This window comes from Maylandia zebra, linkage group LG14, assembly GCF_041146795.1.
Source record: "Maylandia zebra isolate NMK-2024a linkage group LG14, Mzebra_GT3a, whole genome shotgun sequence".
Lineage (NCBI taxonomy): Eukaryota > Metazoa > Chordata > Actinopteri > Cichliformes > Cichlidae > Maylandia > Maylandia zebra.
This window is the reverse complement of record NC_135180.1, coordinates 5,815,383-5,831,071: the sequence shown is the minus strand read 5'-3', so window position 1 is coordinate 5,831,071 and position 15,689 is coordinate 5,815,383. Positions and strand designations below refer to the sequence as shown.

At 40.8% G+C, this 15,689-nt stretch overlaps 2 protein-coding genes across 9 annotated transcripts in view; both read right to left on the bottom strand.

Moving 5' to 3' along the window:
* Positions 1 to 21: 21 nt before the first annotated feature.
* On the bottom strand, positions 22 to 2,157 carry LOC101474297 (TLC domain containing 3A). The gene is made up of 5 exons (XM_004574567.4): positions 1,901 to 2,157; positions 1,401 to 1,484; positions 1,084 to 1,303; positions 917 to 1,012; positions 22 to 412 (listed from the first exon to the last, which is right to left on the bottom strand). The coding sequence occupies exons 1-5, from the start codon at positions 2,020 to 2,022 to the stop codon at positions 137 to 139; spliced, it is 798 nt and encodes a 265-aa protein (XP_004574624.1). The 5' UTR covers positions 2,023 to 2,157; the 3' UTR covers positions 22 to 136.
* A 3,229-nt stretch (positions 2,158 to 5,386) lies between these two features.
* The window catches only part of usp2a (ubiquitin specific peptidase 2a), a 57,382-nt gene continuing 47,079 nt past the window's right edge, over positions 5,387 to 15,689 (bottom strand). For all 8 annotated transcript variants that reach the window (XM_076892144.1, XM_004574572.6, XM_076892142.1 and 5 more), the window contains 11 exons: positions 15,623 to 15,673; positions 12,872 to 12,995; positions 12,483 to 12,594; positions 12,281 to 12,391; positions 11,380 to 11,444; positions 11,117 to 11,220; positions 10,769 to 10,849; positions 9,589 to 9,667; positions 9,004 to 9,108; positions 8,497 to 8,617; positions 5,387 to 6,903 (listed from right to left, as the gene is read on the bottom strand). In XM_076892144.1, coding sequence (XP_076748259.1) covers positions 6,819 to 6,903; positions 8,497 to 8,617; positions 9,004 to 9,108; positions 9,589 to 9,667; positions 10,769 to 10,849; positions 11,117 to 11,220; positions 11,380 to 11,444; positions 12,281 to 12,391; positions 12,483 to 12,594; positions 12,872 to 12,995; positions 15,623 to 15,673 — 1,038 coding nt within the window. In that variant the 3' untranslated portion in view covers positions 5,387 to 6,818. The remainder of the gene's footprint in view (positions 6,904 to 8,496; positions 8,618 to 9,003; positions 9,109 to 9,588; positions 9,668 to 10,768; positions 10,850 to 11,116; positions 11,221 to 11,379; positions 11,445 to 12,280; positions 12,392 to 12,482; positions 12,595 to 12,871; positions 12,996 to 15,622; positions 15,674 to 15,689) is intronic.

Below are 15,689 nucleotides of genomic sequence, written 5' to 3'. Positions count from 1 at the left end.
AGTCACAGTTAAACAACTCTCTCCTGTTAAATCTGACTTAAGTTTATTATGAAAATAATAAACTTATTTTTTCATTAACTGTAGCAATAATCTGAGGGTTTTGTGTTGTTTTTTTTTTTTGAAAATCATGGAGTCTTCAGTCTTTGCGGGCCGGCCCCTTCCTCTGCCTCAGGTACAGTCTGTTGGCTTTCCTCAACAGAAGTATAAACCAGTAGATCTGTGGAGCCAGGAGCACTAGGTTACCCACGTTGCATTGCAGTGGCAGGTGAAAGACCACTCTGTGCAGAGGAATCCCAAATTGCCGGCCATACATCCAATACATGAAGGGGAAGAGCAGGATCCGACATGTGAAGAAGCTGAGCAAGACAATGATGCCGTTGATCCTGTGGAGTCTGGTGTTGTCGAGACCCAGCTGGATATGAAACACAGAAAGATGGTGAGGGGACTTCCCTAATACATCCATGTGCGTAACACAAAACACTTTTATGCAAACATGATAAGAATTTATGCCATTTGTCGTACTACAACACAATCTTTTGTACATGACCATTATAAACCCTGCACACGGTCCCACAATAAAAACACAGGACCAGGTAGGTTCATCATTAAAAACTGCATTTTGTATTTAAATCAATTATCTTTCTCTAACAGTAAATTTGCTTGATGATCTGAAATTGTTAGTGTGACAGATTTTCACACCCATATGTTTTGGCTAGTCTCTGGTGTCTTTGTACAGTCTGCCACTCTGGTCCTGTCAGCTGTGGGAGACTCCTCGATCTATGGATCGGGAGCTTAGGTCCTGTTCCTGTGCTGCCAAGATCGAAGCCTCTGTGCTGTCATTTAAGCAGACCTTTTCTTGCCACTAGTGGGATTTCTTGATGTCAGCCTTCCTCTAAAGGTAAATCCCATGCATTACCTGGATGAGAATCTTTCCAATGGAGACAAAAGGAGTGCTGAACTCTGTGATGAACAGGCAGCCGATGAAGAAGTCCCCCAGTCCTCTTCTGAAGAACTGCAAATCAAACATTTAGTGGCAAGTCAGCTTGAACACACAAAGCGGAAGAGACTCCTCAGTGTTCTCACCAGAGTGATGGGCATGAAAATGAGAAGCAAGGCCATATGATGAAGAACCAACATGGAGTCCTTGATGAGAAAAGCCTTCACTGTCTGAAGAGAGTGGCCGCTGTATGAGCTGGAATGACCTTTGAGCTTCTGAGTATGGTAGTGGCTCAGATACATGGCATAGATGTCAAAGACCATGTAGGGCACTCCAAACAATACAAACGCGTTCACCAGCCAGTGACTGTGAAGAGAGACAGGAAACACTTTCACTGAACTAACAAACTGACAATCTAATGATAACTCATGTCTTCATGTGCAACAAACTATGAAACACTAACCTGTCAGCCATGACGTCCCTGCAGGATGTCATGACTGTGACTCCAGCTGCAGTAGCCAGAGAAGCATGTATGGCAGAAACCAGCCTAAAGTAAGCAAAGCAACGGTTTGGGTAGACAGAACTGCACTGGAATACATGCACGTTTATTTGTTGTCTGGCTTTTTAATAGTCCCCACTGCACACGCAATGAATATTCAAACCCTCACAGGCGTGTAATGTGGTGCCTTCGGCACATATCCTACAAACACATAACCAAATTATTATGTCAAATTCTAAAATCTAAGTCAAGCTTATATTTAACGGGAATCAGAGGATTCCTTACGTCAAAAACGCCTCTATGGTTTGTTATATATGTGCCGAATTTAGCTGCTCTTTCCTGTTAGTAATGTGACAAAGGAAGCAAATCTCCGCAGTGTGTGTAACGAGACAGATAAACAACACAACATTAAACTGGCGTTTGTGTTAACGTAGTCTGATGAGGTGACCCGTGTGGATGCTGACCTCTCACTGACACAAACCACGTCAGCGTCGCTCCACTGTGTGAAAGTGGATTTAAGGACTTTTCTGGAGCTGCAGAAAAGTCCAGGGAACACCAGAGCGCCACAGACCAGAGCAGAAAGCATTATGTTAGCCGGCCTCCTCCTGGTCCCCGTAACCGTTTTAACACAGTCTACATACCAACACCTGCCGTAGGGACACCATCGTATTTCAGTAAGCTAACGGCAACTAGCTTCTCTGATGGTTTGTTGAACTTCCGTCAACCTTTATTTAGAGGGCTATGATTGGCTGTAGGAGAAGAGCTTTAAACCAATAGAAATCCTTGACTTTAAACTACCTTTGAATTTCTCAGTCTACTTTATTCGAATCTGTTTCAATACGTTTCTTCTCTTCTTTGGTGATTGAAATATGTATAATATTTAAAAGCTAATGATATTTAAAATTATTAAAAAAATACTACCCATCTGTACTTGTATTATTATTTTTATAATGTCCTTTTCACATTTTTCATTGAAAAAGAAATGCACGTGGGAAGGTAATGGTGATTCAGTACTACAGGATTATATTATGTATTTATTTTTTAAAGAGAAAGTTTTAGGAAATTCTATGTTTTAATAAAATTATAAGAAAATGTCGTAATGACAGTGACTTACCAATAACAGGACATGTCAGTCCAGTCTAAGATAAGTCTTCGTTTAACAATATTATGGATTCATGTCCATTTAGATTAAATTACTTATTGAAAAATTACAAATGAAATAAAACACAGGGGCTTAAACAGTTTCCAGTATGCAGTCTGCGATACCAACATATAGTAGAACCAGCGTGTCATATATTTACAGGCAGCAAGCAGGAAAGTGTGCTTGGTTCTCACAGAGCAGGAATGCAAGGCGGCTCCAGCCTTTCTCCAGAGGCATTATAACAGAGAGAGACATGGTACTGAAAGGACCCTGGACTGGAACCTACAGTACAGAAGAATCCTGTACCAGCAAAGATGCTGACAGAAATATAACTTCCAAGGGAAGAAAAGCTTATTTAAAACCATATTTTAATGAAAAGTCAGCAAAATTCTGAGTATTAATTTAACAGATTTGACAGAAGATTCAGTTAATGATCTTCTTGATTTCCTCTTGCCAATTAAAATGAAAGCATGTAGCTAATGAAAGCTACATACTTCAAATTAAGTGCCCAGAGAACTGCTGCAACAATGGTTTGGAGTTTCTTTGTGACCTCGGGGCAGCAGTCTTTGACCTAAAGCTTAGAAATAGTGCAAACTGGCAACTTGCTAATCTCCTACATCAAGCATTATTTCCAGTTGTGTTGATTATGTTTGACCGCGTGGCCGCAGAGCCTTCAGTTTTCAGGCCCCTCTTCTGTGGAACCAGCTTCCAGTTTGGATTCAGGAGACAGACACTATCTCTACTTTTAAGATTAGGCTTAAAACGTTCCTTTTTGCTAAAGCATATAGTTTGGGCTGGATCAGGTGACTCTGAATCCTCCCTTAGTTATGCTGCAATAGGCATAGGCTGCTGGGGGATTCCCATGATGCATTGAGTATTTCTTCTTCAGTCATCTATCTCACTCACTATGTTTTAATAGTTGTACAAAGTTTTAAAACTTTTTAGTAATCTCTGGCTCTCATCCATAGCATGTCTTCTATTCTGTGTTCCTCCTCTCACCCCAACCGTTCACGGCAGATGGCCGCCCCTCCCTGAGCCTGGTTCTCCCAGAGGTTTCTTTCTGTTGAAAGGGAGTTTTTCCTTTCCACTTTCGCCAAAGTGTTTGCTCATACCCCTTATGATTGTTGGGTTTTTCTCTGTATGTATTATAAAGCGCCTTGAAGTGACTGTTATTGTGATTTGGCACTGTATAGATAAACTAGACTAAACTCTCAGCAGTTGGAGGATACTCAACTGCAGAACCAGACTGTGACTGTGACCTATAATACAATGCCATTTTTGAAATCAAATGTATTTCTTTAGAATATTGCAGCACTTTCACAGGAACGCCTCACAGTTGCCTGTTTAAATAAATACACTTGAGTGTTTAATTTGACTGTTGGATTTGTACTTCAGTGCTAGTTGTACTTTATCATACATGTGAACTTTATGAGACCATCTTCTTCTTTCAGCGTCATTTTAAGGGTTGACACAGCAGATCGTCTGATTCCATCTCACTATATCCTGGCATCCTCCTCTGTCACACCAACCCTCTGCATGTCCTCCTTCACTACACACTCTACTGCCCTAGTCGCCTGTCTCAACTTCTCTCTGAACTCTGTGTGCTACATTCTTCCTATTATTAGACCACATTAAACTTTGCAAAGGCTCACAGTTTGGAATTTCATTGACAGGCTTCCTGACAGTGTCGATGCAGCTGTCTGCTTGGCTTCAGCTCTGCTTTTTGCAGTTGGTGAATTGGATTTCTCAATGTGTTTGCCCTATCAGTTGTTTCACAAAGTAGAATTAGATAAGTTATAACAGAACAGTATGGAAATCTATCAATCTGAATGGTTACTTTCAGGTAGAAGATACACGGTTCCACATTTTACATTTAAAAGATATAGATTCACTTAATGCTGCAGTGTGCAGGTCACACGATCAGTGATTTGTTGTGCTTTTATGTACTGCAGGTAAAATAAGTATTGAACATGCTTACCGAATGTATTTAATACTCCATACAAAAGCCTTTGGTTTCTCCATACAGTAGGCATCTTGAAGCTGGCATCACCAACAGTCACATGCATTTCTAAATGTGATTCTGTCTTCAAATCCTGTAGGTTCCTGGATTTCTGATTCTCATCATTTTCACTCTGTCTGAAATCTGGTGTGGGGAGCACCTAGTTGTGGATGTTTTTTCCACTTCTAGATTATGGCCACAACACTACTCACCGGAACCTTCAGTAGTTTAGAAATACTTCTGGAACCGATGCCATCTGTATGTTTTGCAAGAATAATGTGGTGAAGGTCTTGAGGGAGCTCGCTGGTTTTACCCATCATGAGATGGTGCTTGTGTGACACCGTTTTGTAATGGATCAGCTGGGACTGAACTAGCTGATATTAATTTCCACTAAGTGGCAGCGTTGCTTTCTAATTACTGATAGATTTCAGCAGCTGTCATGACTTTCTGCACTTCCCTTTCTTCCCATGCTCAGTCCTTTTCCCCTGTTCCCATTTCTCATTACTACACATAATTTATGGACATCTACGGTTTGTTTTCTCTGCATGTGTGGATTGGATGGGTTGTTACCAACATCTGGTGAGAATTTCATGCCAGTAGCACCTTTAGAAATATATTTACTTAGAAAACGTATTTTACCCGTTGGATGTGCTGGTTATAAAGGTTGTACTGGTAGTGACTAGAACAAATGTTCTCTTTGGGAACAACAAACATTATTGTAGCTATCTCTGTCTTAACTATAAGACCAGATTCAGGCAGCTGCAGACTCTCTAGCAGAGACCAAAAAAATACAAAGACAGAAAGTAAAAGCACTGTTGCGCTCACTTTTATTCATATATCTATCTATCTATCTATATATGTATATATATATATATATATATATATATATATATATATATATATGCATATATATATATTTATATAGTCATGTGTTTGACTGCCACAGTTAAAAAGTGTGACTCATCACATTATCACCTGTAAGCATAAATAATGACTTTTTTTTCTCTCTTGAAACCTGGTAAATAAACCAACTGAAAACAGTTACGGGTCATTTTCAGCACCATTGAATAGTACATTCTCTATATTGCATCAGGATATAAAAATATACAGATATAGTGTTTTTTAAAACATTCTTTCCATGTTGTTCAATGGCATGAAACAAGAGAGGAAGAAAAGACCCCATACTGACAATGAGGATTATTACCGTTATCATCTGTATTATTAATCTGTAGCCGACCCTTAGCGGACCGTGCGCTCATCCGTTCACAGCACTTTAAAAACATCAGTAGCAGCCACACATGGGAGAAACAAATAAAATAAAACACGAGTTAGAGGCAGACTTCTTCTCTGGAACATTTCACGCTCACAGTGCCACCGACCCTCCCAACCACTTTTAGAGAACAAAAGAAAAACAGGAGAGTGATGGAGATGCTAATAGGGACCTGGGAGTGCTGGAGGGTTGTGGGAGGGAAAACCAAGCAGGCCGGTGGGCTGCAAGCTTCTCGTATCCATGACCAGTCCAGTTATAGACACGGTCTAAACACTGTACATCCACAGTCCAGGATGGTAACGATGCTAGGGGCCTCTATTAACCCCTACCCCGCCCCAAAAACTATCAATGGAAAACCCTCAACATGAATTCAAAGCAGAAAAACGTGAAGAAAGAAAGCAAGAAGAAAAATAATAAACTGGGTCGTCTCAGTTTTAATGGTTTGAGGCAAACAAGAAGATCACAAAGAGAAGACGAAGAAGAAGGAAAGGCGTGGTCAGGACCAGAGTTCAGTTTGCAGTGCATAGAGAGGGGCTTCTGAGATGGAGACTGAGTCACCTGGTTGGTTCACTCAGATGGGATTATTGCCCTCTGTCAACCTCACACACACGCACACACACGCACACACACACACACACACACACACACACACACACACACACACACACACACACACACACACACACACACACACAGTAAACGCACGTCCACCCGCAACCAGCAACATGTGGGAGTACAAACGGAGAGCAGAATTAAAAAAGCCAGTGGTTTCCAGCCTGTCCCCCCATCCAGCAGTTTCTGTGGAGTGATGTGTATGTGTGTGTGTGTTTGTGTGAGCCATGTAATGTATGTCCAAGTAAAATTTCCAAACAGGCCAGGCTCCAACAGCACTTTCATGTGTTGCGTGTCCATCCGTCCAGTGTCTGTCTGTGAGTCAGAGTGGTGCTGTGGCCTGCCCTCCTCTAGGACGCTTCACATCCGCGAGGAGCAAGCCAGCTCGTAGAACAAGACGTAGGCGTCGCTGCTGCGCACTTGGCTGGAGGACATTGGCGTTACTCTGAAAGTATATAAATAAAATAAAATTAAACTTAAGCCTTTGAACACTTGATTATAATGTATCATTTATATATTTTATTCAAGCAAAAATGATCTCATGATCCTCTGAGTGAGCTATAGGGTGTCTTTATAGATATTAACTGTAGACATAATCACAGTCTGTTTGAGCAGTTAGTATGCAGTAGGATGCCATATAGTGTAACTCCTATCTTACTCTAATAGAAATTACAACATGATAAATGGGATAAAAAGTCAAACTGAAAGTTAGTGCACGAAGGGAATGAAGCTGTCAGGCACTATAGTTGCTACTTCAGTCACACACTGCTGTCTAAAACAACCTGCCCAGACTTTGAATGTAATGACTAATTGAGTTAGCTGAAAGCTCCACCTGAGCCTCATATGTGTGTGAGTACATTTAGTAGAGCACCGCATTAAAAGCAGAATGTCTGAATTTGGTGATTTTGAGATGAGATGTCAAGTCTGAGGGAGCCCACGTGCTAACATGGTTTCCAAATGGATTAATTCTGTTGGCTAGTGCTGATGCCAGGAGGATGTGTAACAAATGATGTATGCCTTCCAGGAACGACTTTGATGCTTGATTAATAGGAGAGCATTAAATCAACGCTGCAGCCTGACATACGCCTTCCCTTAAACATCTGTTTGGTTGTGTGAGTGTAGAATACAGTACGAAGCATCTGTTAAATGTAACACAGTTGTAATTGTTTCTAGCTTGCTCATTATGCTGATGCAGCAATGTGGAACAGTGTCGAAATCTACAAGCGTTCTTGTTTTCTGAGCTTGAAATCATCAGTGTGCACTCAGTCGGCTGTCTTCTGTTATAGTAAAAGTTACTTTTGTTCAAGATTTATCAGCTCCAACGTGAGTAGCTCAGTTTCCGATGTAATGTTAGAACAAAGCAGACACACACGGGTAGAAAAGAAAAACAACACTAACGATTCACTGCCTCTTTATGGTGGCTTCACAGGGTTAATCTTACTTTGCAGTAATGCATATGTATATATACTGTATGCATGCTAGTGTATGAGGAGGTAAAGGAAACAAATTCACTTAGTCAATCTAATTTGCTTTGTTTCCATGCTGGAGTAACTTTCAGAATCATCATCAATTCATTTATCTTTCATGAAGCTATCAAATGGTTTCAGTGCCAGCGTGCATGCTGTACACTCCCAAACACACACACAGAACAGCGTGAGCTATGTGTAGTCATCAGCTATGTGTAGTACAACCCCCCAAGAGTGACGGAGAACCAGCATCAGACCTGACAACAGTGTTGAGTAAGAGGAAGCGTGGAAGGGTATGAATGAGTGCAGCGCAGCAGGAAACAGCCTGGAGTGACCAACGGGATGCTAAGCAGAGCAGATAGCACCCGCAACTCTTACTATCACTCCTCAACTCTGTTATCTTAGCCAGGGGGTGTTTGTGTGCTTGTGAGAGCAATAACAGCCTGTAAAATTATCATTATCAACGAGCTGACTTCTCCACACAGCTCCTATGATCTTCTACACGAACAGTGAACTGTCATAGTAACACTAAGTGTATGTGTGTGTCTGTGTGAGATTTGTGGCGAACCTACCTGGAGTCATTGAACGTGTACCATTCTCCCGAGCTGGGATTGCGACAGTAGGCTGTGTAGTGGCCGCCCATAGTGGTGCCTGAGTGGTTGGACACTGCGTACAGGTTGTACACTGCATTTACTGCAAGGCGACAAAACACATGTTTAAAGGGACAGTTCACCCAAAAATCAAATCTAGATATTGTCTCAATAGCCTGTAGTGATTGCTCACCACAATGGGCCATGACTTGAATATGGGGCCATCTAGTTCCATTATACTCCATTAAAGTATAATGGAACTAGAAAAAAATCTGAATGGAGAATAGTTTCATGTAGAAACCATTAGTTTAATGTTGTAGATCTGGGGCATTGGCTTGAACTGCTGCCTCACAGCACAAAGGCAGAAACTAGCTCACACCTAAACACTGAATAAACTTCTCTGTGAGCCAGAGAGAAAAGTTCTACATTTAGTGTAAACATAGCGTTCTGTGGCAGTCCACTCGTGGAGAGTACAAGCTCATTACTTACTGCTGTTTTCAGAGGCAAACTCCCGCAGGTCAAGATCCTTCATGGGGAAGTTAACAAATGTGGACAGTTTGCTGGTTCTTCGTGCCTCAGAGAAGCGCTTCAGGTCTTTAGAGGAAAGGGAGTCAAGGAACAGATGCTCTGCATACAGTAAACTGTACATCAAGCCAACATTCAACATGACTACTCGGAACGGCTTCACTCCACTGAGGCTTTAGAATGACACATCCATCACCTCAGTGACTTGACAAATTCATAACAGCCAATTAGCAGCTCGTTAAAACATCTGATCATGTGCACTGTCAGCGCTCACTCACTTAATTACACTGTTGGGCTTACACACATGACAACTTCCTGCCTCCATGGCAGAGCTGTCTGCTGCTAACTGTTCACAGCACTTTTCTATTGCAGCTATTGTCATAGCTGCAACAGAATAGCTAAGGGTCAGCTAATTACTAGAAAAACACTTTTTGCAATACAGTAGAACAGAATACAAAGCAGTAAGTCATAAAATCTCAATAAAGCATTCAGCTACCCCACATGCCTCAGCACAGCATCACAGCAGGTGATGAATAAAGCAAAGGATACGCAGCACTAAAATCTTGGGGAATTTCTGTATTGTGAACTTTTTAGTGCATCTCCTCCTGGCTTTACATCTGTAGCACGTCTTTGAGAAGAAACAGAATAAGATCAGTCAGTGTTTAAGAACAGGAATCATAGAGGAACCACCACACAAGATAAAAAGCACAAGTTACTCACTCAGTCTAAACTATCTCTGACCATCTATGTGCAGCTTACATTTGTACTGAGCATAAAACAAACTGCAGTTTATAGATAGTTTCCCTTTTAGATGCTGTGTAAGTTCTGTGGGAGGGATTTTTTAATTTGAATTACTTTATAAGCATTTTACAGTTTGTTGTTGAACAGGAAAATTCCAAACCAGTTTTCCTAAATTTGCTGCTTCTGCAGTTACTTTGCTCTGCCTTTGTAGGGCAGTGTAACTCCTCTAATTACATGTATATGAAGAGTTTCTGAAGAAATACAGTTTTTTCTTATTTTTATATTTGTCCTGTCACACTGCTGGATGCTCACATTAAACATGACCAACAACACCTTTACATTTGTAAAAACAGTTCTACTGTCATTTATGATTCATTCAGATGTAAACATATTGTTGTGCACTTTGTGCATCAAAGTATGAATTTGTTTTGAGAATTGTGTTTTTTACTTGTATTTATGTTGTATGGTCTACCTTACAATATAAAGTGCCTTGAGGCAACTGTTGCTGTGATTTGGCACTGTAAAAATAAAATTGAACTGAATTCTAGGTTTGCAGTTTGGTTTTGGAAATCCTACAATTGCAAGTTCAGGAGGAAGTCTTATGGCTTCTTTTAATGGCTTAAAGCCAGGCGAGGGGCAGCCAATAATATAGAAGTGAAAGGGTGGACGTAAAAGGACAGGAACTAAAGCAGCTTGTTTCAAACAGAGGATCAACTCAACTGAGTTAGGGGCAGCAACGAGCCCTGTATATGTTAATAGGGATTATTTTAAATTGTGAATCATGCAATTCTGTCATCGTCTAAGAATAAAAAAGGAGCTGAAATTAGCTTAATTATAAAGTAAACAATATAAACTCTTATACGCACAAATAAAACAAATTTCATGTTCTGTGTTAGCTGTGCTAACTCAACACTGGATAGGAAAAGTATGAAGTCAAAGTGGTGATTATCATAAGCTCTTTTTGTCAGTGCAAGCAGTGAACACCTACCGGCTTTTCATCCCCATCAAGGACGTCTTCTTTGGTGAAGAGTCGCATGCAGTCCATCAGACTCACCTCACCATAGCCCTTCTGAGCACAGATGCATTCACATTACATTCACACACACGAAGCAAAAACAAATAGAGACAGGAAAGAAATGAAGAAGCTCATATTAGGAGCTGTGGACACAGGAAGTGTTTCAATATTTAGTGCAAATCATCATAAAACACACACACACACACACCCACACTCATACACTGATTGTGCTGACATTTGTGTCTGCTGCCCTTCTGGTACGCGTTACGTAAGAAGGACAAACACAGGTCCCTGTCTGGACCTGTGAGTCTGTGGTCTAACCTTGGCGATAGGCAGAGAGAGATCCCAGAAGGGGTCGAAGACAGTGGAGCAGAAACCACAGTGGCTGCAGGTCAATGAGCTCTTCAGCTGTCCCACAAACAGGTCTGGAGAAGCACAGATCAAAGAGTACATCAAAGAAACAGATGAGAAAGTTTATCTTCCTTTTCATTTCCATTTAACCACGTTCTGTTTATGTCTTGTATGTGCAAGGTGAATTTTCACATTGGTGACAAATAAAACTGAGCTGCAGCCCATTTACTCACCTACTATCTTACTGTCCTCTCGCTCCAGGTATTTACTCCACATCTTCTTCCCTTTCTCCTCATCTCTGAGGGGGGAGTATGAGTTAGAAGTTAGAAAGTGTAAGCCTTACATGAAGTGTAAGGCTTACACTTCATGTACATATGTAATGCCTGAGCCCCCAGCAGGCAGCTGATAGTTAGGAAGATGGCTAAGATGGGGGAAATCATACTGAGCTGTTGTGACACTGTAAAAGGGTTTCAAAAATAACAAAAAGCAACAAGAGAACCTGGCCTAATTTATCTTAACTACCAAGGTGTCCAAGAACCATTTTAGGGGATTAAAAAGATGCTTTACAGAAACACTTCCTCCTGTGAAACACTTTTTCATGCTGTGTGCAGATATTTTCCTGCAGTTTTAACAGTGCAGCAGAGAGGATGTGTTTTTAGGGCAATACTGGAAGTTGCTGGAATTAACTCTGACCCTTAAACAAACCGTGGTTAGATAACTGTTAATTATATCAATGAAAAACTGGAGCATTAAGTGCTTGTGGCCCCCAGAGAGGAAACAAATCAGCATGGGAGGTGAAACTATTGCACATGGCCTTGAATTAAAGATTAATGATGAGGCCTCAGTGATTAGTGCTGTCTTGGTTTGGGGCTTGTATTCATACTGTACGCTGCACATAACCTATTCAGAGATTTGGCCCTGATGTTTTTGAATTACTAAGCTAATGTGATTCAGGCTGGTTACGTATGAGTAAAAACTCTAATAAAATACAATAAACAGTTGTACTGTTCATCTGTGAAACTTCCAAACACATCCTCATCTCCAGCTAACAAAGTCCACTTTTAAAAACAAAACAAAACAGTGTTAGTGTGACTCAGTGCAGGTACACGCGCACGTGTCGGTCTGATTACTCACGGCAGGTGGTCGAAGTCCTCCACAGTGCCTCTCGGCCTCACAGTGACCCTGTTGACCTCGTTGTGCAGGCCGTCCAGGAGGAAGCGCAGGAACTCCTGAGCATCCTGTTGGCTGTGATACACCAAAACAGTTAGGGCTATGAAAATCAAAATCAGGTCACAAAAAAACAGAAAATAAAAAATAAAATGATTACAAAGCTTACTTGTATCCCACAAATCTGGGAGCATATCTCTGGATCTGTGTTTTAAATTCGGACGGGCTGACAGCCTCACTGCTGGATGATGTCCACATGGTCTGTAGCAGCTTGGCAAATTCTACCAACACAGCAGCAGCTAAGGTTATTCACACATGCTGGGACGTAAAATGCTTGTGTCACAGTGGAATGAAATGAAGGTAGGACTCTTTTTCATGCAAACTCTTAAAAGACCAAGAAAACCACTCTTGTTTTTACCTCTTCTAACATGCTTTCAGGTGAAATGTGCAAATCTTACAGAGATGCGGGGGGTAGGGGGGAATGAGTGTGCTGCTGGTGGATCGCTGTGAGGAGAGTTTGTTTTGGACTCTAAGGGGCCTGTGTGACATGTCTCTCACCTTCCATGAGGGCTGTGTTGGTGCGGCTGTTGTTGTTAAGGTCTCTGCGGTGGGAGTTGTGCAGGCAGTAGTCTCGCAGGCTTTGTGTGTTGCTAAGACACTGCAGGATACTGTTCATGAAACACTGTCAGGACAAAGCAGAGAAAACGGTTTGATTCCAGATGCTATAATCAAATCAGTTTATGCTTTTACTTAATTAATACTGTTAAGTTAAACGTATTACTATTCAAGTCCTAATTAATAAGATTTAAGACCAAACTTGACATGGACATCAAAAGCAACAAACACACTGTTGTCAGTTCAAAATGAACAATAAGGTCAAATTAATACAGGAAAAACTGTATTAAAAACTGTGACCCTGAATCCTCCCTTAGTTATGCTGCAATAGACGTAGGCTGCTGGGGATTCCCATGATGCATTGAGTTTTTCCTTTCCAGTCACCTTTCTCACTCACTATGTGTTGATAGACCTCTCTGCATTGAATCATATCTGTTATTAACCTCTGTCTCTCTTCCATAGCATGTCTTTCATCCTTTCTTCCTTCTCTTACCCCAACAGATGGCCCCGCCCTTCCCTGAGCCTGGTTCTGCCAGAGGTTTCTTCCTGTTAAAAGGGAGTTTTTCCTTCCCACTGTCGCCAAAGTGCTTGCTCATAGGGGGTCATATGATTGTTGGGTTTTTCTCTGTATCTATGAAGCGCCTTGAGGCGACTTTTGTTGTGATTTGGCGCTATATAAATAAAATTGAATTGAATTGAAAAACTGTCTGAATGTATTTGTTAATATAAACAGACAACCACCTTGTTCACCCAAATGTCAAACTCCTGAAAGCCTGACCAATTTATCTGATATTATTGGCTGAAACCAGCAATATGCTACTGCTGGCATGTTGTTTGGAATGCCACACTCACACCAAACAGCTGATCTGACCACAGTCGGGCAGAATGTACACGAGTAAATAAATAACTACACATAACAAATTTAGGGAAATCCTTTTGCCATGTCTAAATGGAAAAGAAATACTGGCATATATATTGGAATATGGCATTTTAAAATCACCAAATATTAGCACTAGTTTCAAAAATCCTTTACCTACCTTTGACAGCCAATGTTGTTTGTTCCAGAAACATCTACAAACTTTAATCATCAGGACTCAACTTTGCTATTATATCAAGCAGCAACTTCTTGCTTACTAAATGGCTGAAAATTAAGCCAATATGGACACATGCTAAGAGTTGCAGTTGTTTTATTGGTCAACAGATTCTGGTCTCAAACAGTAAGTCAATCCCCATAGACTATAATGTAACAATGTCCAACTCTGCAGCATTGAAAATGGCACAGGAAATGGATTTAGCTGTGACAGATCATTTCTACTTCATAACAGCTGTACAGGGGGTGAATGTTTTGGAGGCTAAGGCCAACCTTCATACAAAGTCTTTGGGTTAAACCCGCAGCATCCCATGACCACAAACCAACAGGAGAGCTGCCCTTCTTCTAAAGATTTATTTTTGCCATTTATCCTTTAGTAGATAAGATACAGGACAGACAAGAAAGCAGAAAGGGAGCATGGGGGAATGACACACAAGCAATGTGGCAGGTATATTGTTGGTATATTGGTTACCAGCTCAACCAGATGAACTGAGATCTAAACTGAACTTAAGATGGCTGAAAACTTTTAAAGGTGTTTTAATAAAAGATAATTCACAATTAAGACATTCTAGGCCTTTCTGAAGATGTGCAGACACCCTGCATCATGTCTAACAGTGATTTCTAATGTTGTTCCAATATGTTACCAAAATATATTTCTGAGCGCAATTTGCAGTGTTAAAAGATGACAAAACAGTAGCTTAACAGCTTGAACGAATACTTCAACATTTTGAGTGATGTGCTTATTTGCCTAGAGTTAGATGAAAAAAACAGCTAGCATGTATAAAGATAACAACATCTCCATATAGGCACTCAAAGCTCACTGAAGAATATGCTGTCTTGTTTGACTTCGGTGTGCTCAAAGAGTAAGAATAAAAAGTTGGGACTTTACAGAATGTGATTTGTGCACTAATTCCTCGGGTGAGCACATCATAGCTGGGTATCTGCTAACCTCACTGTAATTACAAATACTTGTTTTTACTTTAACTGTTCTAAGTCTTAGTGAAAAGCCAAGCAACTCAGATTTACTCCTCAGACTTGAGCATCATCAAGTTCATAGAACAAAGGCAATCAAGTGTTTTCGCCAGAACTCTGTTCACATCATTTTGAAAAAAGGTGGTGTACAGTCATGTAATAAAAGCTAAATCTACATATTATGTAAGAGAAGGATTTTTCAATGTAAATGTGAAGTCATTTGTCCTTGATGAATGTTTAAAGAAGCAGAGAAGCAGCAGTGTAACTCCTGGGTACAAAGAAGTATCACAGCACTGTCTCATGTCACGTGTTCATGTGACACATGTGCAGCTTGGTAAGAACAAGCCAGTCAGAGAGGGAGGGAATGAGATCTCTCTGGTCCATAGTTCAGAGCTCTCTGATTAGGTTACTCTATACAAGCACACAACACAGTGCACAGTTTATTTTAGGAGTCGTCCTTATGCTTGTTGCCTGGCAGACCGAACAGATCGCAACACACTGTGCTTACAGTGACACTCACTGGATTTTTGGAAAGCTATTGCAAATCAGTTGAGAACAAGAGCAACACTACTCAAGATGTTAGTCTCACAACAGATGTAATTACATGTATAGCATGTGGCTGCTGTACTTACAGTGTTTCCTAAATTCTTCAGTCCCACCAGGCCTTGGGTGCTCTTTGAATTCTGAAAATATAAATAA

Excerpts from the sequence above, each read along its gene's own strand:
- LOC101474297 (XM_004574567.4), bottom strand. The coding sequence starts at position 2,022 with ATGCTTTCTGCTCTGGTCTGTGGCGCTCTGGTGTTCCCTGGACTTTTC. Across the intron at positions 1,013-1,083 it reads TTTTCATGCCCATCACTCTG|TTCTTCAGAAGAGGACTGGG; the intron begins GTGAGAACACTG and ends TTTGATTTGCAG. Across the intron at positions 413-916 it reads TTGGAAAGATTCTCATCCAG|CTGGGTCTCGACAACACCAG; the intron begins GTAATGCATGGG and ends TTTCATATCCAG.